Source organism: Podarcis gaigeae (assembly GCF_964106915.1).
Source record: "Podarcis gaigeae genome assembly, chromosome: 3".
NCBI classification, from domain to species: Eukaryota; Metazoa; Chordata; class Lepidosauria; order Squamata; family Lacertidae; genus Podarcis; species Podarcis gaigeae.
This window is the reverse complement of record NC_139680.1, coordinates 12629045-12653316: the sequence shown is the minus strand read 5'-3', so window position 1 is coordinate 12653316 and position 24272 is coordinate 12629045. Positions and strand designations below refer to the sequence as shown.

General features: G+C 44.4%; 2 protein-coding genes, 1 long non-coding RNA gene and 1 pseudogene across 6 annotated transcripts in view; 2 read left to right on the top strand and 2 right to left on the bottom strand.

The window, feature by feature from the left end:
- LOC310840464 (phosphatidylinositol 3,4,5-trisphosphate 3-phosphatase TPTE2-like) overlaps positions 1–24272 on the top strand; it is a 245052-nt gene that overhangs the window by 47545 nt on the left and 173235 nt on the right. The gene's annotated exons all lie outside the window — the stretch shown is intronic.
- Positions 1900–5641, bottom strand: LOC310840564 (WD repeat-containing protein 5 pseudogene; annotated as a pseudogene). Its single transcript, XR_014568671.1, has 2 exons — positions 5332–5641; positions 1900–3469 (listed from the first exon to the last, which is right to left on the bottom strand). The product of XR_014568671.1 is annotated as a WD repeat-containing protein 5 pseudogene (transcript).
- On the top strand, positions 5556–23561 carry MRPS31 (mitochondrial ribosomal protein S31; the record flags this gene model as incomplete). Of its 2 annotated transcripts, none has more annotated exons than XM_083730544.1 (7): positions 5556–5899; positions 8636–8932; positions 10890–11045; positions 18096–18230; positions 19708–19781; positions 21259–21402; positions 23202–23561. In XM_083730544.1, 7 exons carry the CDS (start codon positions 5556–5558, stop codon positions 23459–23461), a joined length of 1410 nt encoding a protein of 469 aa, XP_083586670.1. In that variant the 3' UTR covers positions 23462–23561. The 2 variants fall into 2 exon arrangements, with proteins under 2 accessions (XP_083586670.1, XP_083586669.1); XM_083730543.1 differs by having other exon boundaries at positions 10887–11045.
- LOC310840831 lies at positions 12120–15850 on the bottom strand. Of its 2 annotated transcripts, none has more exons than XR_014562184.1 (3): positions 15339–15850; positions 13407–15105; positions 12120–13071 (listed from the first exon to the last, which is right to left on the bottom strand). It is a non-coding gene; the product is annotated as an uncharacterized lncRNA (long non-coding RNA). The 2 variants fall into 2 exon arrangements; XR_014562185.1 differs by having other exon boundaries at positions 12120–13103; positions 13439–15105.

The following is a 24272-nucleotide window of genomic DNA, read 5'->3' as shown; positions in this document are numbered from 1 at the left end:
TACCATTTAGTATTCCCTTATTACATCCAATAGAACTTCTAGTCTATACAGTTCATAATCGTGATTCAACAAGACTAGGCTTTTGTCCTTCAGGAGAAACATTAAAATACACTTGATCTGACTTTTAAATGATCTTTTATTGCTTTCCAGAAAATAGAACAATGAAAACAGTAAAATAAAATTAAAAAAATCCACCCTCAAAGAATAGGAGAAGAGTAGTCACAGCATTCATCCTAAAAATCCATGCAGTTACCTCTACGCTGCTAAACTTTTATATGAGTATGCCCACAGTGCACCAGTCAGATTTGGTTGGTGTTTAGGACAGTTCCCCTAGCTTATACTGCCACTAAAACATTATTAATTATTCATATCACTGGCAACTCTTTTAAAAGGAAAGCTACCCAGAAAAAAACTTGGCCTGTTGTTACCATGCTTTCTTGAAGGCTGGCTTCTAGCTTTATAATCCCCCCACACCTGTGCTTAATTTTGTGCTTTACCGGATTTTGGCCAGGCTTCTTCGTTCCCTGGCCCTTAATCCCACAAGTGTGCTGGTCAACTCTACAAAGTGGACCTTTATCACTTTTCCTCCTCATATCTAGTTATTTTTGTGCAGCCTCCAGGTGTCAAAAATTGCCTTCGGTTGGGATATTTCTTTGGTTTGATGCAAACTGGAAGAAGCAGCAACAGGCAGAAAGGAGGGGTGTTGCATTTTTCACCATGATCAGGATATGCAAATAATCCTTCCCTAAGGTAGAGGGACCCCTGACCATTAGGTCCAGTCGTGGCCGACTCTGGGGTTGTGGCGCTCATCTCGCTTTATTGGCCAAGGGAGCCGGTGTACAGCTTCCGGGTCATGTGGCCAGCATGATTAAGCCGCTTCTGGTGAACCAGAGCAACGCACGGAAATGCCGTTTACCTTCCCGCTGGAGCAGTACCTATTTATCGACTTGCACTTTGACGTCCTTTCGAACTGCTAGGTTGGCAGGAGCAGGGACTGAGCAACGGGAGTTCACCCCGTCGCGGGGATTCGAACCACCGACCTTCTGATCGGCAAGTCCTAGGCTCTGTGGTTTAACCAACCCATGTCCCTGTAATCCTTCCCTACCTGCCTCAAAAAAAACCACAAACCTTTTTATGCAGGTTTTCTTTTCTTTCTTTCTTTTTCCTCACAAAATAATCCCACTTTTTTATTGTACATATGGTAAAATATTGATAAGCGCAGAGAAAAGGGAAGAAAGAATAGAAAAGGGATATACCAATGTGGAAGTGGGGGATAGAATAAAGCCATACCATTAGCAAATACAAGTTCATACAATGAGGTTTCTAAGATAAAATAAGTGTTTTTGTGTGTGTTTTTTTACATTGAAATAACCGTACAGAGTTTGTGAAATTGGCCAGAATATATTTTTTAAGTAAAAAGTCACAAGCAAGGACTTTGCAGGTCAGAGGTTGAACAGATAATTTGGGGTGAGGGTGGGGTGAAAAGCGTGAAAAGACTTACTGTCAAGTATCCTCTACCGGAGAGCATGAAGAACAGGGTGCATTACAAAGAAGGACAAAGAAAGGGTGATTTAATCACAGGTTCTGGAAACTTGGATGGGTGGGAAATGAGAAGAGACGCAAGGCGAAAGAACACTTGTTTGGTCACGTTAAAAAAATTGCGTTTAGTAATGAGCCACCATGGCTCTTCTATTTAAAGTTTTATGTACTATGGCCTACCTGCCTGGATCGTTTTTCTTTTTCTTAAAAAATGTTAACATATCCAGATTCTTTCTAATTTTTTGACTTGGTGGTGGTTGCTGTTAGGAGACAGAGTTCCCTCCAAGCAATGAGAATGCCATCTTATTCCCCAAGGAGAGAATAGTTAATGGCTTCCCAGTAGGAAAAGCCACCAATTCATCAAAGAAAACAGAACCTTTTTATTATCCCCACACACACACACACAAAAAACCCTATATTTGCCCAGTTTGGAGACAAGCCGAAGAGAGAAGTTATTTGTGCCAAGACTAGAAGACATCACCTTCTCTAAGGTTGCTTTGTTTCCTGGCAAAAGGGTCTTCAAAAAACACAAACACAGACACCACCCAGCAGTCTCTGAAGTGATGCTGAAAGCATTTTAACAGTCACTCTTCCAAAGTTTAATTGTTTTGTCGTTTTCTAGAGCTGCTGAGGCAATGATGTTCTCCGTTGGATGGCAAGCTGTAGAGATCACAACATCTGTATGCCCTTGCAGTTTCTGTACAATCTCTTTTGTTTGGAGGTTCCAGATGTAAACCAGATTGTCCTCTGAACCAGACACGATCCACTTTCCACCGGTAACTGAGAAGCTGGCAAAGATGCAGTACTTCTCGGTCTTGTGGCCTGTGTAGGTCTTTAGGCACTTTCCTTTGCTGTAGTCCCAAAGCTTAAGAGTGTTGTCCAACGTTGACGCTAAAATATATTTCCCATTGGGAGAGAACTTCACAAAAGACACAGGGGAGTTGTTATCATCAACCAGTGTTTTCAAACACTGTCCTGATGCTGTATCCCAGATTCGGCAGAGGCCATCATAGCTGCTGGACACTATCAGGGAGCCATCACGGTTAAAGTGCACTGCTGAAACTGGGTCTGAATGGGCTGGCAAGGTTTTTAGGCACTTCCCGGTTTTGACTTCCCATATCCTCACACTCTCATCAAAGGATCCTGAGACAACGAGGTTGGACTGTGGGTTGAAATTGCAGCAGAAGGCATAGTTGCTGTGCCCCTGCAGGGTTTTCAAACATTTTCCCGAGCTCACATCCCAAATTTTGAGAGTTTTGTCATCTGAGGCAGATACAAGGAGGTTTGAATCAGATGACCAAGCAACATCAGAGATTTCCAGCTTGTGGCCAGATATGGTTTTCTCAAATTTGCCATCATAGGCGCCCCAGATTTTTATAAGCGTATCGGCCGAAGAACTGGCCAGCCACTCCCCATTGGGACTGAATTTCACTGATGAGACAGCTTTTGTGTGTCCTGCCAGCGTGAATTTCAGGTCATAGTTTGGTTTTACAGGGGCAGGCTTGTCCTGATTGGTTGAAGAGGAGGATGTTGCTTGTGTTTTGGTTGATTCTGAATCTGGCTTCTCTTCCGTTGCCATGGCTGTGAAAACTAGCATGCCAGGATCTGAGCACTTCACAGGATGGAAGTGCAAGCCAGTTCAAAGGAGGGTGTGTGTTTCCAAGTGGGCTGGGGCAACTTCAGAGCTGCAAATTCTCACTGGCTGCGACCTGGGGGACCCAGTCACTGCCTCTCAGCCTGTTGTGTACTGAAGTTCTCACCCTGGGCCAGCAGGAGGATACTGTAGATAGTTTTCACTCAAGTCCACATATGCAAATAAGGGATTGACAGTGACATTCAGTGATTGGATAGTTACAGAAAGTGGTTACTGTTGCATTGCAGTGGAGCTCTATATAAGCAGGCTGGCTGAACCGTTCAGTTCTGTTCTGGCCTGTGAATAAACAAGAGCTGTTTGAAGAATCGCTGTGTCGTCTGATATGTTCACCCACAACTTAACACAGCCTGACCTACGTCACATGGTTGCTGTGCAGATAGAATAGGGAGCACAGCTAGAGGCGCCGCTCTCGCTGCCGCCGCCGCCACCTTCACCTCAGCGTTCGGTGAGAAAAGCAGTAGCAGCAGCACCTCACTTGAGGAAGAGGGGATACCCAGGGCTTCGCACAGGTGCACTGAACGGACCCAGCTGGGAAAAAGCGATGCACACTCACGACACCTGCAACTCGAGGAAAACTGACGGTAGCAGCAGTGGCTTTGTGCAGGTCTTCCATGTTTATACTAAAGCATGCCTTTAAAGCACATTGCAAACACAGTTTCCTCCCCCCCCCCAAAAAAAAAAAATTCTGGGCACTGTAGTTTTTTAAGAGTTACTGCAAATTGTAATTCTGTCAGGGCTAAACTACAGTGCCCAGAATTCTTTGGTGGTGGAGAATGTGCTTTGGATGTGCTTTAAAGATGTAGTGTGTAGGAAGCAGTTGTGTGACTTCCGTCCCCTGAAATGTCAGGGGGCTTGCCCCGTGGGTTATAATTGTAATGTTCTGGAGAATCTAGATGAGATTCAGAATTTTCACTCCCTTAGGATTTCCCCAAACTTGTGCCACAGCTTTTCCATACTGGTGCAAACCAATTCTATGCTTGCTCACCTGGAGTTCCCACCCATTTCAACAGAACTTTCTCTCAGATCCCATCCTTATTCTACTGACTTGTCATGGCTTGGAAAATGCGCTCATTGACAGCACGAGCAGGTTTGCTTAGAAGTATGTTCAACGAACTCTCCTTAGTGAACAGTAAAAATAGGAAAAGGAGGAAAGAAACAAACAAGTGAAGGGCAAGTCAGTATGGAGAGAAAGAAAAGAGGAGGTCGGGGAAGGAGAAAGAGATGCATGAAGGATGAATGAAAAACCTCTGACAGTAAGAACAGGTCGACAGTGGAACGGTTTTTAAGCAGAGGTTGTCTGACCATCTGTCATGGAGGCTTTAGCTGAGATTCCTGCATGGCAGGGGGTTGGGCTAGAAAGCCCTCGAGCATAGCTGTCAACCGTCCCTTATTTGGCGGGAAAGTCCCTTATCCCAGCGCTGTGTCCCGCTGCTGTCCCTTATTGATGATGTCCCTTAAATTTCCCAGGTTTCAAAGGAAACAGCTCCTCTCCCTCCCTCCCTGCCGGCCAGGGAGGAGGGAGGCTCCAACTGTGTTGCTTGGCTGTGTTGCTCACCCAATAAGGAGTCTAAGAACGACTGTGGGGTGGAGCTTGCATGCCTTGTGCCGATCAAATCGGCCGCGTTGCCTGGGGACTCGCCTTTGCTCAGCGCTTCCCAGCGGAGAGGTGGCGGTGGTTTTCCTTGCTGCATCCCCTTTGCCAGGTTGCTGCGCTGTGGGAACCACCACTTGAGGCTTTGTTTGGCTGCTGGCTGGGCTTTCTGCCTTTGGCTCGGAGGGGCTCAGAAGTTGAACATACCTGTGCTTGGAAAATCCCTTATTTTGGCTGCTGATCCCTTATTTTCAAGGCTGCTGGTCCCTTATTTTCAAATCTATAAGTTGACAGCTATGCCCTCGAGGTCCCTTCCAGCTCTACAATCAGTGGCGTAGCGTGGGGGTGCGGGGGGGGGGCGGCCGCACTGGGCGCAACATCTGGGGGTTAGGGTTAGGGGGCACAAATCCACGGGTTAGGGGGCGCAAATCCAGGGGTTAGGGGGTGCAAATTACTTGCCTTGCCCCGGGTGCTGACAACCCACGCTACGCCACTGTCTACAATCCTCTGATTCTATGACCTGCAACGAGAAACTAGGTCGACTTACCTAAATGCACACCCCTAGCCACCAGGGAGAAGTGAGCTGAATCCATAAAGCATCCTATTTACAAAATGCCCATAAGGACGGGAGGAAGAAATAGCCAAATACGTATTTATAGGACGCTTGGCTCTAGGTCTTCTTTAGGGCATGATTTACAAGTTGGTTCCTTGTGATGCCAACTCCCTGAAGTCTTGCATTGTAAAGATTCCTTGGAAGGCGTACCAGCCAAAATGCCCACTTTTGCCCATTTCGGGAAACGGAAAAACAACACTGCCCAAAACTCCCCTCGGGCAGCGGAGTCGGCGGGGGGCTCATTTAAGCGACGGAACCAAACACCTGCGCTTGCGCGTTCCGGCCGGACGGATGAGAGCGTGGCGACGCTTTACTCCGGAAGTGCCTTAGGATGCGGGACGGTTAACGGGAGCGGACCGGAAGTGGTGGGGGAGCGGGCTGCTCTGTCGGTCTCCTTGTTGCTGTGGGGAACAATGTGGCGGAGAAGCGTCCTCCTTCCCGGGAGCTTCTGTGCTGGCCTTCGCCCGGGAGCGGGGCTGCAGAGGGCCGTGCCTTGGGGCAGGTACGGCTGCGGAAGGTGGGAAGGCGACTCCCCACCTGGGGAGGCTGAGACTCCGCACTCCTTTGCCAAGGACACCCAAATTCTCCCTCAGGATATGTGCAGGGTCTCCTGACCCTCGGGGACGGGGTGGGCAGCGCACAGAAATTGGAGGAGGGAGGAAAGCCCTGTTTAGGGAAGCTTTTAATATTGTATTTTAATATTTTGCTGGAAGCACCCCAGAGTGGGGAAACCCAACCTGATGGGCGGGGGGGGGGTGTTGTTGTTGTTGTACAAGGGCAACGGTTCTCCATCTGCTTTGGACTACAGTTCCCATCATCCCTGGTACTGCCAGATAGTGATCGTGGGAGTTGTAGTCCAGCAACAGCTGGAGATCCAAGTTTGGGAAACGCTGTACAGTACTCCTTCAGGTAGTGATAAAGCGGGATATCAAATCCAAACTCTTCTTCTACTACTACCAGTGGAGAAGGTCTTGCACTGCCTTCCACTACTACAGTGGTGCCTCGGGTTACATACACTTCAGGTTACATACGCTTCAGGTTACAGACTCTGCTAACCCAGAAGTAGTACGTCGGGTTAAGAACTTTGCTTTGGGATGAGAACAGAAATCGTGCTCTGGGATTGTGTCAGCTGCAGGAGGCCTCATTAGCTAAAGTGGTGCTTCAGGTTAAGAACGGACCGCCGGAACGAATTAAGTACTTAACCTGAGGTACCACTGTACAAGCATTCAGATACATGTCTCCCCCAGCTTCATACTTTTGATGAGGGAAATGCAGCAAACATGCCCACCACTGTAAAATGTGTGGTGGTCTTCAGAGAGTTAGGTAAAGGGACCCCTGACCATTAGGTCCAGTCGTGACCAACTCTGGGGTTGTGGCACTCATCTTGCTTTATTGGCTGAGGGAGCCGGCGTATAGCTTCCGGGTCATGTGGCCAGCATGACTAAGCCGCTTCTGGCGAACCAGAGCAGCACACGGAAACGCCATTTACCTTCCCGCTGGAGCGGTACCTACCGTATTTTTCGCTCTATAAGATGCACCTGACCATAACACGCACATCGTTTTTAGAGGAGGAAAACAAGGGAAAAAACATTCTGAATGAAACAGTGGATGTATCATTTTTGTGCTTCATGCTGTGGCCACAGACATGTGATCTGATGGTGAATTTGGGGTGACCCAATGCAAAGATCCTGAGGATCCATGTGGATCCATGCTTTTTAACCACGTTTTTGCACCATTGCAGCCCCAGGCAACAGTGGGTACGTGATTTTTTTGGTGCAGGCTGTAGCCATGGGCATGCTATGTGATCTGATGGTGAATTTGGGGTGACCCAATGCAAAGATCCTGAGAATCCATGTGGATCTATGCTTTGTAACCACATTTTAAGTGGGGAGCGAAGGAAAAACAAAGAAGGGACATGAGAGGGGTGTGCAGAGAAGCAGCTGGCTAAGAATGCAGGAGAGGGATTTAACGGGAGGGAGGAAAGAGAGGCAAAAGTTTTCCCCCACCCAAGCCAGCCCTCTCTCTCTCTCTCTCTCTCTCTCTCTCTCCCTCTCTCCCTCTCTCCCTCTCTCTCTCTCTCCCTCCCTCCCTCCCTCTCTCCCTCCCCCTCTCTCTCTCCCTCTCCCCCAGCAGCACGGGAGCACAGAGACCACACGCTGCTTTCCCCTCTGCTTGCCTGGAGGGGAGGGGTTTTCCCTGCTCTTTGTTCCGTTTCAGCAAACACAGCAACGAAACAGAGGAGGGTGGGCAGTAAGACCCTGAGGCAGAATGCAGGAAAGCAGCCACTTCCTCTTTTCAGGTTTCCCTTCTCCGTGAAGCACGATTTGATTTTTGCCTGATTTTTCGGCTCCAGGGACCACACATTCGCTCTATAACACGCACAGACATTTGCCCTCCCTTTTTAGGGGAAAAAATCTGTGTTATAGAGGGGAAAATACGGTATTTATCTACTTGCACTTTGACGTGCTTTCGAACCGCTAGGTTGGCAGGAGCAGGGACCGAGCAACGGGAGCTCACCCTGTCACAGGGATTCGAACCGCTGACCTTCTGATCGGCAAGTCCTAGGCTCTGTGGTTTAATCCCAATAATAATAATAATAATAATAATAATAATGTTGTACAAGGGCAGCGATTCCCAAACACGGTTCTCCATCTGCTTTGGACTACAGTTTCCATCATCCCTGGTACTGCCAGATAGTGATCGTGGGAGTTGTAGTCCAGCAACAGCTGGAGATCCAAGTTTGGGAAATGCTGTACAGTACTGTACTCCTTCAGGTAGTGGTAAAGCGGGATATCAAATCCAAACTCTTCTACTACTAGTGGAGAAGGTCTTGCACTGCCTTCCACTACTAATGTGTTGGATTGGTTGAATCTGGGCCTCAAGTTCTGCAGTCTTGTCGTACGTGGTGCTACCATGTCTTCATTTGCCATGGGAATTAGGTTGTACAACAGAATTTCTGAGTGGCCAATATTTTATTTGCCTGTTAATTATGCTGTTTTAAATGTGTGTTCTGCTGTTGACCCGCTTTGTAATGATTTATTTTGAAATATTCAAGATAAAATATTTTAATTTCGTGTTAATCATGTTGCTTTATATTTTACTTTCTTCAGTAATGTTTTATTCCGTGTTGTTTTATTTGATATTTTAATTTAGGTTGTAAACCCTTTCAGATTAAAAATATAAAGTGGTATAGAAATGAGTAATAAGAATAACCCCCCACTTTCCATATCATTTTTAGTAAGACACACAAGTACTTAGGCACCAGCCCTGTTTTGTGTACCAAAGAAGATGACCCTACTCCTCCAGTCAATATCAAAGATACAGAGACTTCACCAAACCAGCAGAAGAAACAGCAAGCAACCACAAAGAAGAATTTGCTAAATATCATTAGTGAAATGAAAGTAGAAATCAGTACAAAGAAGAAGTTCCAGATGTTGAAAGCCCAGAAGATTAAGGATCAAACAATGAACTTGCCAGAAAATATGGAGAGTACAAGTAGCATGTTCCAGAAAGCTACAGAAGTCAAAGCTAAGAGGTAAATCTCTGGATATGCGTGTGTCATTCTCTTTGTCGATAAGTATCATGGGACGCAGGTGGCGCTGTGGGTTAAAGCCTCAGCGCCTAGGACTTGCCGATCGAAAGGTCGGCGGTTCGAATCCCTGCGGCGGGGTGCGCTCCTGCTCCTCGGTCCCAGCGCCTGCCAACCTAGCAGTTCGAAAGCACCCTCGGGTGCAAGTAGATAAATAGGGACCGCTTACCAGCGGGAAGGTAAACGGCGTTTCCGTGTGCAGCTCTGGCTCGCCAGAGCAGCGATGTCACGCTGGCCACGTGACCCGGAAGTGTCTCCGGACAGCGCTGGCCCCTGGCCTCTTGAGTGAGATGGGCGCACAACCCCAGAGTCTGTCAAGACTGGCCCGTACGGGCAGGGGTACCTTTACCTTTACCTTTATCATGGATTTTGGAAAGTACATTCATTGGGAGGTGTAGCTAAGAATGTTATCAACTCCCAGAGAAAAATATGGAATGCTTGATAAAAGGGCAACAGTAGACATGAGTTCTGTCCCTTTCAGACAGAGTAACTACTTTTGTAAAAGGCTGGGAGGAGGGACCTCAATTTATGCCCCCTTTTTTGTTTTTTCTGTAGAAAGTTCTTTCCTTATTGGTCCTAGATAGTACATTATGAACTATCCTCCTTTGTTGTTGTTGTTTAGTCGCTTAGTCATGTCCGACTCTTCGTCTTCTTGATGTCTTCTGCTTCTGTTAGGTCCTTACCACTTTTGTCCTTTATTATGGTAATCTTTGTACGAAATGTTCCTTTCATATCTCCAGTTTTCTTGAACAGATCTCTGGTTCTTCCCATTCTGTTGTTTTCCTCTATTTCTTTGCATTGCTCATTTAAGAAGGCCTTCTTGTCTCTCCTTGCTATTCTTTGAAAATCTGCATTCAATTTCCTGTATCTTTCACTTTCTCCCTTGCATTTTCCTTGCCTTCTCTCCCCCGCTATTTGTAAGGCCTCATTGGACAGCCACTTTGCTTTCTTGCATTTCCTTTTCATTGGGATGGTTTTCGTTGCTGCCTCCTGCATAATGTTACGAGCCTCCATCCATAGTTCTTCAGGCACTTTGTCCAGCAAATCTAAATCCTTAAACCTGTTCCTCACTTCCACTGTGTATTCATAAGGGATTTGTTTTAGATTGTATCTTACCGGCTTACTATCCTCCTAGATATTGGCAATGCTGGTATGTGAAAAAGCTAAGAGAGTGGGCTTCTCCCACATTACCTCAGCAGTGCAGAAAGGAGCTATCCCAGTTAAGCTCTTCTGTGGTTGGATTCTCAACATCCATCAACCCCAGGCAGCATAGCCAATAGTCAGGGATGCTAGGTGTTGCAGTCCAACAATATCTGGAAGGTTGCAGGTTCCCTACTCCTGGCCTAGGGGGATCATGTTGATATTTTCATGCAGATAGTTACAAATTTGAGCCCACAAAACATGCTTTCTTCTACTTTATTAGCCGTATAAAAATAGGCGGTATTAGAAAACATGTAGTAATTACACAGTCGCTTGTCTAACTGTGTCTATTTTCATAGGAATACAATGTGGGAAACAATGAGCAAAGAAAAAATAGCACCTGTTCTTTTAATCTGTTTCGGCCCAGTATACCTGAAGGAGCATCTCCACCCCCATAGTTCAGCTCGGACACTGAGGTCCAGCTCCGAGGGCCTTCTGGCGGTTCCCTCACTACGAGATGTGAGGTTACAGGGAACCAGACAGAGGGCCTTCTCGGTGGAACGCCCTCCCATCAGATGTCAAGGAAATAAACAACTATCTGACTTTTAGAAGACATCTGAAGGATGTTTGTTTAAGGAAGTTTTTAATATTTGATGCTGCCCAGAGTAGCTGGGGGAACCCAGCCAAATGGGTGGGGAATGAATGAATGAATGAATGAATGAATAAATAATTGTTATTGTTGTTGTTGTTGTTATTCCAGCAGTGAAACACTCAATCCAGAGCTGGTGGCAGCAGCCTCTGCTGTTGCATCGTCCCTCCCTTTTGACAGGAAAAGGACAATTTCAGAATTGGTTCAACTACTGAAAAAGCAGAAGGAAGTCACTGATGCACGTAAAAGCAAAGAAGTAACTGACATAAGGTTTGCAAACTACATGCTGATCCCAATAGTATATTGTGATATTTGTCACACTGTTGGTCAAAAAACAAAGTGAAGGAGGTTGCTGATACAGTGGTGCCTCGCAAGACGAAATTAATTCGTTCCGCAAGTTTTTTCTTCTTGCGAGTTTTTCGTCTTGCGAAGCACGGTTTCCCATAGGAATGCATTGAAAATCAATCAATGCGTTCCTGTGGAAACCGCCTTCAGACCAGGTCCGGGGACAGTCTGTCCCCCGACCTCTTCTGAAGGCTGGGGGGGGGGGGCTTTTTTCCCCACCGCCAGCCTTCAGAAGGCTGTTCTGAAGGCTGGCGGTGGGAAGAAAAGCCCTTCTCCCCACCTCCGGCCCCGCAAGCTCCGGGGACAGGAGGGCTTTGCTATCGACCGCCAGCATTTTAAAAGCCCCCGGGACAGCGGATTTTAAAATGCTGGCGGGCGGCAGAGAAGCCTCCGCTGTCCCGGGCAATTTTAAAATGCTGGCGGGCGGCAGCGAAGCCTCCGCTGTCCCGGGCGATCTTAAAATGCTGGCGGGCGGCAGCGAAGCGTTCGCTGCCAACCCCCAGCATTTTAAAAGTCCCCGGGACAGCGGAGACTTCTCTGCCGTTTCTCCGCTATCCCGACGGCTTTTGAAGGCAGGCGGGGGGGAGCAAAGACTTTCGCCCTCCGCCGGCCTTCAGAAGAGGTCCTGGACCTCTTCTGAAGGCCGGCGGGGGGCAAAAGTCTTTGCTCCCCCCCGCCTGCCTTCCCGGGACAGCGGAGACTTCTCCGCTGTCCCGGGGCGATCTTAAAATGCTGGCGGGGGGCAGCGAAGCCCGCCAGCATTTTAAGATCGCCCCGGGACAGCGGAGAAGTCTCCGCCTTCCTGGGGGCATTTAAAATGCTGGGGGACGGCAGCGAAGGATTCGCTGCCCCCCGCCAGCATTTTAAGATCGCCCCGGGACAGCGGAGAAGTCTCCGCTGTCCCGGGGGCTTTTAAAATGCTGGGGGACGGCAGTGAAGGCTTCGCTGCCCCCCGCTAGCATTTTAAGATTGAAAGGCTTTGCTCCCCACCACCAGCATTTAAAAGAGGTCCCCGGAGATTTCCCTATGGGCTTTCTTCTTGCGAAGCAAGCCCATAGGGAAATTCGTCTTGCGGAACGACTCAAAAACGGAAAACTCTTTCGTCTTGCGAGTTTTTCGTTTTGCGAGGCATTCGTCTTGCGGGGCACCACTGTATTTGCTTTGCTTTGCTTAAAAATGTGCACCCTGCTTTTGGAGATGAAGGACTAGAAGTGGCTTTATATATAGAAATTTTGGTTTTATTATGATGCTTTGAATAGGTTAAGGTAAAGGACCCCTGGGTGGTTAAATCCAGTCAAATTTGACTATGGGGTGTGGCGCTCATCTCCACTTTCAGGCCAAGGGAGTCGGTTTGTCCACTGACAGCTTTTCTGGGTCATGTGGCCAGCATGACTAAATCGTTTCTGGCATGACGGTATACCATGATGAGTACCAGAGTGCACAAAAATGCTGTTTACCTTCCCGCCGCAGCAGTTCCTATTTATTTACTTGCGCTGGTATGCTTTCGAACTGCTAGGTTGGCAGGAGCTGGGACAAAGCAACAAGAGCTCATTCCATCACGCAGATTTGAACTGCTTACCTTACAATCAGCAAGCCCAAGAGGCTGGGTGGTTTAGACTACACCATCACCTTTGCCCCTAATGCTTTGAATACACAATAAACATCTTATTTTTTGTTTTATCTGTTCAAGAGAAGCAACATTTAAACACAAATTTATGGAGTAGCTTTGTCAGTATTTCAAAACCATGGCTGCTTCCTGTCTTAAGAGAAACTGTCGCAAGCATGATATTTGTGAACTGCCATATCACAATCGTGATTTACAGCCCTTAGTTATAAGCAACTCCTACAAGATCTCTTTCCTCCTGACTCCATGTTATCTCCATACTCATGGGGACCACACTTGTGCTATGAAATTTCATTCCATTTCTATTTTTCCAGTTTGATATAATCCCTTTAATAGTGCCTAATCTCCAGAGCCTAGGGCTTGCTAATATAAAGGTTGGCGGTTCGAATCCCTGCGACAGGGTGAGCTCCTGTTGCTTGGTCCCTGCTCCTGCCAACAGCAGTTTGAAAACACATCAAAGTGCAAGTAGATAAATAGGTACCACTCCGGCGGGAAGGTAAACGGCGTTTCCGTGCGCTGCTCTGGTTCACCAGAAGTGGCTTAGTCATGCTGGCCACATGACCTGGAAGCTGTACGCCGGCTCCCTCGGCCAATAAAGCGAGATGAGCGCTGCAACCCCAGAGTCGTCCGCGACTGGACCTAATGGTCAGGGGTCCCGTTACCTTTACCTTTTTTTAATCTCCAGTTCAGATACTATATATTAGCAGTAAGAATAACAGTGCCTTGTGGCACCTGAAAGGCTAGCAGAATTTTTAAGCTATTCCTTTGGAAGATATAATAGCAGTGTTTCCTAACTCAATGACATCCCCATATTTTATTAGAATTCTCTTATTTCCCTCCTAACTGTCAGCAATAAGAATGATGCATTAAAAAGGTTTTGTTACTGGGCACTACTGGTTGCTCTTATCCAACTTAAATATTTGCCTGTTAGCAAAATCTTTTGGCACTTCTCCATTATAGTTCCCTATCAAATAAAACAGTGGCTGTGTTAATACCCTCCAAACCCATTTTAAGTACCAAGTAGGCTAGGTCTATTGCACAACCCTCTTTCATAAGGGTCAGTTACCTATCAGATATAAAAAAGGGGATCACTGCTGTACCTTCTTAATTATGGGCTCATTCAGAACTTCCTTTTGTGCTACACTTCCCAGGCAGAGGTCCGCACTTAAAAGCCCTGTGTCCGAGCGGTTTGGTTTGGTTTTTGTCCCTGGCTTGCACTTTCCTTAGGAAAACCCATGTTTTACTGCTGAATCAGGGCAAACGGCAATAGGTTTTGCCATTTGCTCTGTTTCAGTGGTAAAATGCAGGTTTACCCAGGGAAAGTGCTGGGACAAAAAGCAAACGAAAAACACCATTTGGATGGGAGCTTTCTGCCAGTAAATCATAGCTAAGCTGTTCTCCGTTTGTAGTAGCATGTATTACCAGCGGGTGTCACTCACTGCTTTACAGAGTCTTCATCCGTCAGTTTGTTTTGCAGAACAGGAAGCACTGAATGTTTGCTAAATGGAAATAACAACAGTGCAGAATTTTGAGGAGGAATGAAGTTTCTCTCAGTGAGTGGAAATTATGGCATCATTTTACAAAAACATCAAAGGGTTGAGCTTCATTACAAACAAAATCTAGAATTTAGGAGACATCCTGAATGTCCCAGCCTTCACATTAAAGGTGATAGTTATTATTCCAAGAAATTTATGATCTTTACGATCCAGTCTGACAGATTTAAAGATCTGATGAATCCCACCCCACCCCCTACAAGCAAGAAATCTGGGCCTTGTCCATGTAATATGTATCTTGTTGACTTCCAGCTCAGAAGTTTAGTCTGTCCACAGAAAGTGAGGCATGTTGCAGTAACATTTTGCTTGGACGAAAGAAGAGCTTCTTTCAAAGGAGTTCGCTCTTCTTGTTACTATGACTGCCAAGAAAGATGCTGAAGGAAGCAAACTGTACCATCTTTGCCAGGTCAACTTAACTGTGGTTTTTTTCTGATTTGGTCATCACACTGACCACAAGTGATGACAACAACAAGAGCAGAGTCTAGCACTCTTGTTTTTTTTCCACAGTCAGAATCTAATGAAATGATTGAATTTCATTTCATTGTTGAGTAAGGAAAGCATTCAGACATCATGCTGTGCTATCCTGGCTTTTGCTGCCATCTAGATATTCAAATCTGATACTTCTGGAGAAGTATTCTTTCTAAATATTTTCCAAGAACATTTTTGTTTTAAGTCAAATATATTCAAATCAGAGTCTTTTTGTGTGTATATGTTTAGAGTGATGGTGGTTTGCAATCTGCTTACTGTCAGAGATAAAATAATTATTGTGCCTCAACCCATTCACTTTGCCCAAGTATTTATTTAAATCCTGTATACAGTGGTACCTCGGGTTAAGTACTTCATTCATTCCGGAGGTCCATTCTTAACCTGAAACTGTTCTTAACCTGAAGCACCACTTTAGCTAATGAGGCCTCCTGCTGCCGCCACGCCTCCAGAGCACGATTTCTGTTCTCATCCTGAAGCAAAGTTCTTAACCCACTGGGTTAGCGGAGTCTGTAACCTGAAGCGTATGTATCCTGAAGCATCTGTAACCCGAGGTACCACTGTACTTGTCTTATGCTGGCCAATGTTCTAGACAGCTCTTGATCATCATAAACCACCTTGGATCATTGTGATCTTGACACTTTTGCTACAGTCTCACTTGCAGTTGTCCGAACTATGTGTTAAGAGGCAACTGTTTCTTGTCTGTTGAAGATTTGGCCCTTAAATTAGTAGGTATCCCCTTTACCCTCAAAATGCCCACTGAAGAGATGCAGTGTGTAGTTTAGCAACCACATGCCAAAGGAAACCCTGCCTCCAAACCCACTTCTCTCTACCTTGTGACCACCTTGGCCTACAAATGGTGGCCACTGAGGTGGCATTTTTCAGTCCTTTTCTGCTTACTTTTGTCAGCCATCACAATTAAATCTCCCCTTCATTCTTGATCCTGCCTTGCATTTGTGTGCTACTGTCTGCTGCCAGAGAAAACATGTGTTCTGAGGGAACTAGTAGGATGTTTTACACAGCCACCCATATTTTTTGCAAGAATTAAGGAAGTGCAGAGCCTCCTATTCCCCCCCATCACTCCTCTACACATCTATACACAGAAATCCATTTTAACATTGTGAGATGAGAAAGTAAATGGCTTGAACAGGATCAACAGAGTATTGCACTGAAACTCACAGATCGTGCCGCAGAACTCATAGCAATAATAATAATAATAATAATAATAATAATAATAATAATAATAATTTATTATTTATACCCTGCCCATCTGGCTGGGTTTCCCCAGCCACTCTGGGCGGCTTCCAACAAAACACTAAAATACAATAACCTATTAAATTTAAAAGCTTCCCTAAACAGGGCTGCCTTTAGATGTCTTCTAAAAGTTTGGTAGTTATTTTTCTCTATGACATCTGGTGGGAGGGCGTTCCACAGGGTGGGTCCCACTACCGAGAAGGCCCTCTGCCTGGTTGCCTGTAACTTGGCTTCTCGCAGCGAGGGAACCGCCAGAAGGCCCTCGGCACTGGACCTCAGTGTCCGGGCTGAACGATGGAGGTGGAGACGCTCCTTCAGGTATACTGGACCAAGGCCGTTTAGGGCTTTAAAGGTCAACACCAACACTTTGAATTGTGCTCAGAAACGTACTGGGAGCCAGTGTTTTAGCAAGGTTTTGATATGGTGGTGATAGTGGCAAATGTGGTTCACTTCTCTCTGCCACTGCAGTCAGCAAGCTGTTGTTGACTGGAAACAACTGGGTGATGAGGGGCCTGTGAACTACCTGAACTGCTTCACCTGGAGGGAAAGTAATTTACAGGTCTTACCAGCCAGCCAGGTGGAGCCGAAGCCTGAGGCACTGCCTGCTTCTCACTCCTGCAGTTTTACTTTTATGACCCTTGAGAATGTGTTGACTAGAGCTTAGGACTAGCTATGCCATCACATACAGCCTAGATCCCTTTCTATACTTGAGAGTTGGCTGTTTCAAAGTGTTCTGTGTGCTGCTTCCTTCACGAGTAGGATGTTTTGCCTGATGTAAAGCTCTTAATTCTTCTCAGAAGTTGGGAAGTACTGGTATGTGTATAGTCAAACTGTGTTGATGTAGCTGCACTGGTGAGAGAGTCAGTTTGATTGTATATAGCCAAAGGACTTTACAGTTGATGACAGTGAATAAAAGGAAACTTTCATCTAAAATCATGCATAGCTGCACTGATTATTTGTTGGAATCCATGCTCAATTCAGTGTACAAGATTAAATTAACAAGTTCTGCTAGCAAGGGCTTTTGCTAGGGCAATAAGGCTTTCCCCCTCTCCTCCCCCCTCCCTGTGCCACTCCTTGGTTCTGGGGTTTGGGGAGAATCTCCAGAACAAGGCACAGTTGCAGGAAAGGGGGTATTGTTCTGTCTGGCAAGCTTAAAAGTTTGTGGTTGTCATAGCCCTATGCTGAATTCTTCCTAATACTGTACGCTCTTACTGACCTACAATGCCCTTCAAAGTCTGCAATCTGCCTATCTAGGAAACAAATTCTTCCCACTAATGCTCTCTTCCTTCTCCACCTTTTCAGATCTGTTGTTAGAAAACAAAATAACATGGGGGGAAGAGCAAGGCTTTCTCTATAGCAGTCCAAACGTTTTAGAAGTCATGCCCTTGTAACAGCTATATGTCTCAGTTGACATGTGGAAGAAATCCATTTTCTAGTTCTAGTAAGATTTTTAGGGAGTGGAGCACCCCGTGACATTGCTGCTTTGGGTGATTGGTTCAGGGGTGTCGATGGTAACCTTAAGCATTTTACTGCAGGCTCATTATATTGTAGGGATGCAGGTGGCGCTGTGGGTTAAACCACAGAGCCTAGGACTTGCTGATCAGAAGGTTGGGGGTTGGAATCCCCGTGACGAGGTGGGCTCCCATTGCTCGGTCCCAGCTCCTGCCAACCTAGCAGTTCAAAAGCACGTCAAAGTGAAGTAGATAAATAGGTACCGGTCCGGCAGGAAGGTAAACGGCGTTTCCGTGCGCTGCTCTGGTTCACCAGAAGCGGCTTAGTCATGCTGGCCACATGACCCGAAGCTGTACGCTGGCTCCCTTGGCCAATAAAGCGAGATGAGCGCCGCAACCCCAAAGTCGGCCACGACTGGATCTAATTACCTTTACCTAATTATATTGTAAACTGAGAATTATTTTGTTAAACTGGGAAACAGGTGGGAGATACAGGATGTGTGTGGGTTTTTTAACGTAACCGAATATCACAGGAAGGTAGATAATGTGAAAAGAGTATTGCTGGGCTGTAGTGAGCATCTTACTTAACAGACACTGATCTTAATTTCAGCAACATCGTTGCAAACATGAAGATTGGGAGAAATCCACCGGCAAGGGATGCTGCTAGCCCAACCAATCAAATTCGGTTTGATGATGATGGACGAGGTTTTATGCATGAAAGAACACTTGCTGGTAGAATGAGAAGGTACTTCTCCTAGTTTTCCTTGGCATATTCTGATAGAAAGCATCTTTGTTACACTCAAAAGGGGTTATAGGGTGATGGTCAAATGCCAGTTGGCACATTCAGTGAAAGATGCTGAATAGGAGGGACTGTGCTGTGTTTGAGATCAGATGACATCCAGAGTATTTAGTCTGAAAGACCTATCCTACAACCCCCCATGGGTGTTAGGTTCAGCAGAAAGGGGCCTTCTTGGGAGTTCCAATGCCCTAAGAAGTTTATTTATTTATTTACAACTGTTTTTATTAATTTTCCAAAAACTTTAAACAAACAAACATACATACATCCAGTTTGAATCTTGGTAACATTATTAAGTGACTTCCTCAAATCCCCTGGGTTGAATTTCATTATATATCCTTTTAACAGTTTTCCAAAATCAATTTTCTCAAAAAACTTGATCACTTAACATCTTTCATTCTTTCTAATTTAGCTTTAAACATCTTAAATCCTATCCTTACATATTTTAATCCTAAACCTAAGCTTTTCCAGTTAAGTTATTTTAACATATTTAACTAAATAGTCTTTAAATTTCATCCATTCTTCCTGGTACTCCTCCTCCTCCTTCTGGTCGCGGACTCTTCCAGTCAGGTCGGCTAGCTCCGAAAAGTCCATCATCTTCATCTGCCAATCTTCCACTGTTGGTACTTCTTGTGTTTTCCAATTCTTCGCTAACAAAATTCTTGCTGTGGTTGTGCCCTAAGAAGTTTAGGTGTTGTTGACCAGGAGAAGGCATTCTCTGTGGCAGCTCCTCTGTTGTCGAATTCCCTCCCTACAGAGGTACACCTGCAACCTTCATTATATACCTTCCACCATATGATGAATACTTGGCCTCTGACACATGAGGCATGTGTTTTGGGGACCCACCCTATTCCTGTGTCTAGTTTGCTTTAAATTTATTTAATGCTGAATTTTGGATTGTTGTGAGTTACCCTGGGTCCTGGGCAGGTAATATATATAATAAATAATAACAAATTCCTATGTAGTTCTGGGCTCACTACCTCTGAGAAGTGGAGCACTGTTTTGGCCTAAAAACAATTTTATAAACAACTTTTGAAATGTTAGTAGTCTTGGTAAATAACTTTACTTGCATTTGTTTGGAGAGTACAGAGCAATGCAGACCGTTGAATCCTGCCCGCAACCACTGGGAATCTTCTTATTCAACAAGCCCTCTGGTTTTTTGAAGTTTCATCATTCATTGCCTATGTACTTGCAAGTGCATCTTTGTAGTCATAAGGACTAGGAGATTGTTTTGTTCATTAAGAACCGGAACACAAAGTAGTATAAACAGGCTGTTCAGTAAGTGCATATTCTGGCATCACATTTAGAAACTCACCTGGGTTTGTGCAGTACAGATTCACAATGGTATCCCAGTGGAACCCTAAGCAGAACACTATTACACTATTATTGCTATTTTAATAGATTTCCCCCCTATTTTTTTACCTAGAAAAGGACTGTTTTCAGGGAAAAGACTTGATATTTTTACTCCTACTTCTGAAACTGAGGAAGCACTTGAAACAGGTGAGTTGAAAAACGGTAGGAACAAAAAAGCAAACAAGATAATTTAATATAACAAAACTCAACCTGCTGTCCTAGAGAATTGGCTTGTGTGCTATGTCTCCGTAGCTTAGAAAAGATGAATTTCTTAATGGAATCTGATTCTCAAAGCTGCCTCACTGTAAAACGAATAATTTTGATGCTGGAGAGAATTAATAATTGTGTGTGAATCTTTGTGTGCAGCTCAACCTTTGTGGCGATTTCGTTGGTATGTTTTGGGCGGCCAGCCTAAAGCTTCACATCTATGTGGTACAAAAAGCTGAGTTTGCAGTCCACACTGCACATTCCTGGCTGCAAAGGAAGAATTGGAAGCACTTTTAGAGCATGCTTCCAACGCTTTCCTTTGAAGTTGGGTCACCTGACATAATGATTGACAGGTGATTGTTGGGTGGGCGGTCTCACCCTCATCAAACCCTGATCCACAGGACCTGCGGGAGCTCAGAATCTGGGCCACTAGCTAGCTGTTGTTCACCATCCCGGCTGTACATAATAGAAATAGAGCTCATTGAATTTAGTGGACTTTTTACTATTTACTAGACTGTGCCAAAGAAAGCTGCCAGTTTTCTTATATTAGTTGCACACAGTTAACACAACGTGTATAAAATTTGTCTAAAAGTGCTAAATACTGATTTTTCCTCCAGTCTGAATTGGGAAGAAATATATGATTTATTATGAATCCAAATATTTGATCCTAAGTTGTTGTAAAGGTTGTTTCTGGGGTTAGATGGGATTTTTTTTTTGGGGGGGGGGGTTATTGAGGGACTCTCATCAACCTCCCTCAAGCTCTTTCACACTTTTGAATACATTCAGTTGCTTACATGTGGAATTCACAATCCACAAAATCTGTATTACTAGAACTGCCCAATTGTATCCCAACTTTCTTAGAAGAGAGAAAGATGAAATTCCTGATACATTATTTTGTTTCCAGGTAATTAAGTCCTTTGACGTTTATGTTGAACTAGATACCGTGGACCTAATTCAGAGAAAATGGGGACCTTTCATTGGGAGTGAAGCATATGACAACTTTTTCTATATTGTGCTCCTGTTCCATATAATAGTAACAATAATATCAACCAAACACCTATTCCCTTTCATGCCAAATTCTGAAAATATTGTGATTTCTGTTAATCCAACCAGTCTTGAGGCTAGTAAAGTACAGGCAACTCTGTATGGAAAACGAGGAGAAAAAGTCATGTGCTGGAAAGGCAGCTCCTTGTTTTTAATATTATGACCTGAGAATAAGTTTGTTTTCATAATTCTGGCACTGAATGGGCTTATATTGCAGCAGCACAAAGAAGCAGCTATTAAAGACTTTTGAAACTGCATCTCTTCTGGATTTTGTTAAAGTTAGCAATCCTGATTGTTTTTTGTCATCTCCAGCCAGCAGCAATAGCATGGCAAATGTTGGCTTGTTGGCTTATTTGTTTCCTTTTGTCAACAGTGACACCACCAACACTTTGGGATCTGGAGCTCGCTAAAGAAATTGAAGCTGTCTGTCAGCAAGGACCTCAGAATGGCTTTGAGGAGATGATACAGTGGACTAAGGAGGGGAAACTATGGGAATTTCCAATCAACAACGAAGCTGGTATGTGCCTTGAAAAGTTAGAATCATAGAGTTGGAATAGACCACAAGGGCCATCGAGTCCAACCCCCTGCCAAGCAGGAAACACAATCAGAGCACTCCTGACATATGGTTGTCAAGCCTCTGCTTAAAGACCTCCAAAGAAGGAGACTCCACCATACTCCTTGGCAGCAAATTCCACTGTCGAACAGCTCTTACTGTCAGGAAGTTTTCCTAATGTTTAGGTGGAATCTTCTTTCTTGTAGTTTGGATCCATTGCTCCGTGTCTGCTTCTCTGGAGCAGCAGAAAACAACCTTTCTCCCTCCTCCATGTGACATCCTTTTATATATTTGAACATGGCTATCATATCACCCCTTAACCTCCTCTTCTTGGCTTGTCCGGTTTTGCTTTCTTCAGCATTTTCGTCAGAAATTTTGGACTATAACTCTCCATCAGCTTTAGCCAGCACAGGGCTTGGGGAAGTTGTAGTTCAAAATATGTGGAGGGCACCAGGATGGGGAAGGCTGTACTAATTTATAAAAGATGTGAGGAATTGCTCTTGGAAGTTTCATACTAGGTTTTGTTTTGTTTTTATAATCTTTATGGAAAAATATGAAGTATAAAATTATAAGCATACAAGGCAAAATAAGACATGAAAAGAAGAGAATAAAAAAATAACACCCGTGTAAAAAAAACAAAAAAAGGTATAAACATTACATGATGGTTATTGTACTTAACCTAAACTTAACCCAATGCAGTGTTTATGAAAATGGATTCCAAAGATCATAAAATTTCATGGCAAGTCTATGTTTGTATGCAACTGGTTCATGTGTTGCAAGTTTGTACATATCTTCTATCCATTCCTTGAAGGAAGCTCAAAACACAGTACTTCCAAATGAACACAGTTCACACATCAAGGGATGTCCTTTTTTTAGGAAGGACAGCACTTTTATGGATGGGTTCAGGTCAAAGTGTTTTTAGGGAGGAGAAAAGCCCTGCCCTGTTTTTTAGGACTGCAAGGAAAAAAGCTTACTTTTGGAGAACCAAAGTTGTTGAGCTTCTTTGGGGGGAGCCAGTGATCTACCACAGATGTCCACAATCTACCTGTTGATCACAATCTACCTGTTGGACGTGCCTGGCCTATCAAATAATAAATACACTTTGCAGTTCAGTCACAAGCGGGGCCATAATCTTATTATAGTTGGTAGAAGCATAGTAAATTTAAATTACCAGGAGCAATGCAGCAGAGCAGTGGTTCGCCTCAAAATACTTTAAAAGCCTTTCATCCCCCTAACCAGTCGGTTGTTACACTGAATTTTAAAGCTGTTTTGCATTTTAAAAGACTTAAACATCAAGCTGGCTTTTTAAAGTCAGGAATATCAATTAATATGGATAACTTAAGCTTTTAAGCCATTTAGCGATGCATTTTCTAATTCTGGTGTTTTGCTAAATTGATTTAACGAAACAAAATTCATAGGCATATCATGACTTGGTCAGAGGATCTTTAATTCTTGGTGAAGCAAATTAGTTCTGTGACTGGAATAAATTACATGACTCAATAAAATGGATTGGAGTAGCTCCACTGAAATCAATGGAATTCATTTTAGTCATGACTCAGTCCCATTGATCAGTGAGTTTACTGTAAGTATGGCTAAGTTTTTGCAATTTCAACATTTTCTGGGACAAAATAATGGTGGCAAGGAAGGGGATGGTATATATGGAAGATAAATTCCACTAAATCTCTTCTGTTTTCATTTTCTGGCTAACAGCTTAACTGTTAATTTTGCAGTGATCTGACAGTTATTGTGGTTGACTTTGTTAGGACTTGAAGACGATGCAGAATTTTATGAGCATATATTTCTGGATAAATACTTGGAAGACTTCCCCAAGGAGGAATCAATTCGCCATTTCATGGAACTTGTAACCTGTGGACTTTCCAAAAACCCATACTTAAGCGTTCAAGAAAAGGTAGAACATATAGCATGGTTCCGGAATTACTTCAAGGAAAAGGAAGAGTTGCTGAAGGAAATTGAAGCACATCGGAAGGAAGTCTTGCTTCAAATGGAGAATCAGTCGAAGTGAAAACTTCTCAAAGAAAATGATGCGTTTATGTAAATACATATTGGACAGTTACAGAAGCTAATGTGGAAAAGAGATGAACTGATAAAAAATATTATTAAAACCGCTGGTCATGGCTGTTATTTTAGGAGAAGATGGTGGTCAGCGTTTCATCAATACCAAAATTGGGCAACCACTTCGTACCGTATTTTTCGCTCTATAAGACGCACCAGACCACAAGACGCACCTAGTTTTTGGAGGAGGAAAACAAGAAAAAAAATATTATGAATCTCAGAAGCCAGAATAGCAAGAGGGATCGCTGCACAGTGAAAGTAGCAATCCCTCTTGCTGTTCTGGCTTCTGGGATAGCTGCGCAGCCTGCATTCGCTCCATAAGATGCACACACATTTCCCCTTACTTTTTAGGAGGGGAAAAGTGAGTCTTCTAGAGCAAAAAATATGGTAATTCTTTTTGCAGATTGTTCAACATAATCCTTGATGCAGTTGACATGGAAGTGGATCACAGAAAAGGTCCAGCTTGTATTCAGATCGTAAACTTGACTGATAAAACTTCTTCCAGTGAGATATGAATGGTATGCGTATCTTGAAGGCCATAAGCAACTCCTTTCCTTTTGTTTCCAGAAAAACTAGTAAAACCACCTAAATTTAATTTTGGCTTGAATACCCTTATCCAAATTAACCATCCTTGCCAAAAACTGATTCTGATCAAAATTTGCTGCTCCAGGGTCTGATGAATATAAGAAATAGAGCTGTGTGATGTCACTCATATGTATATCCGTATAAAATAACTAGGGGCTACTGCCCATGCTGGCATT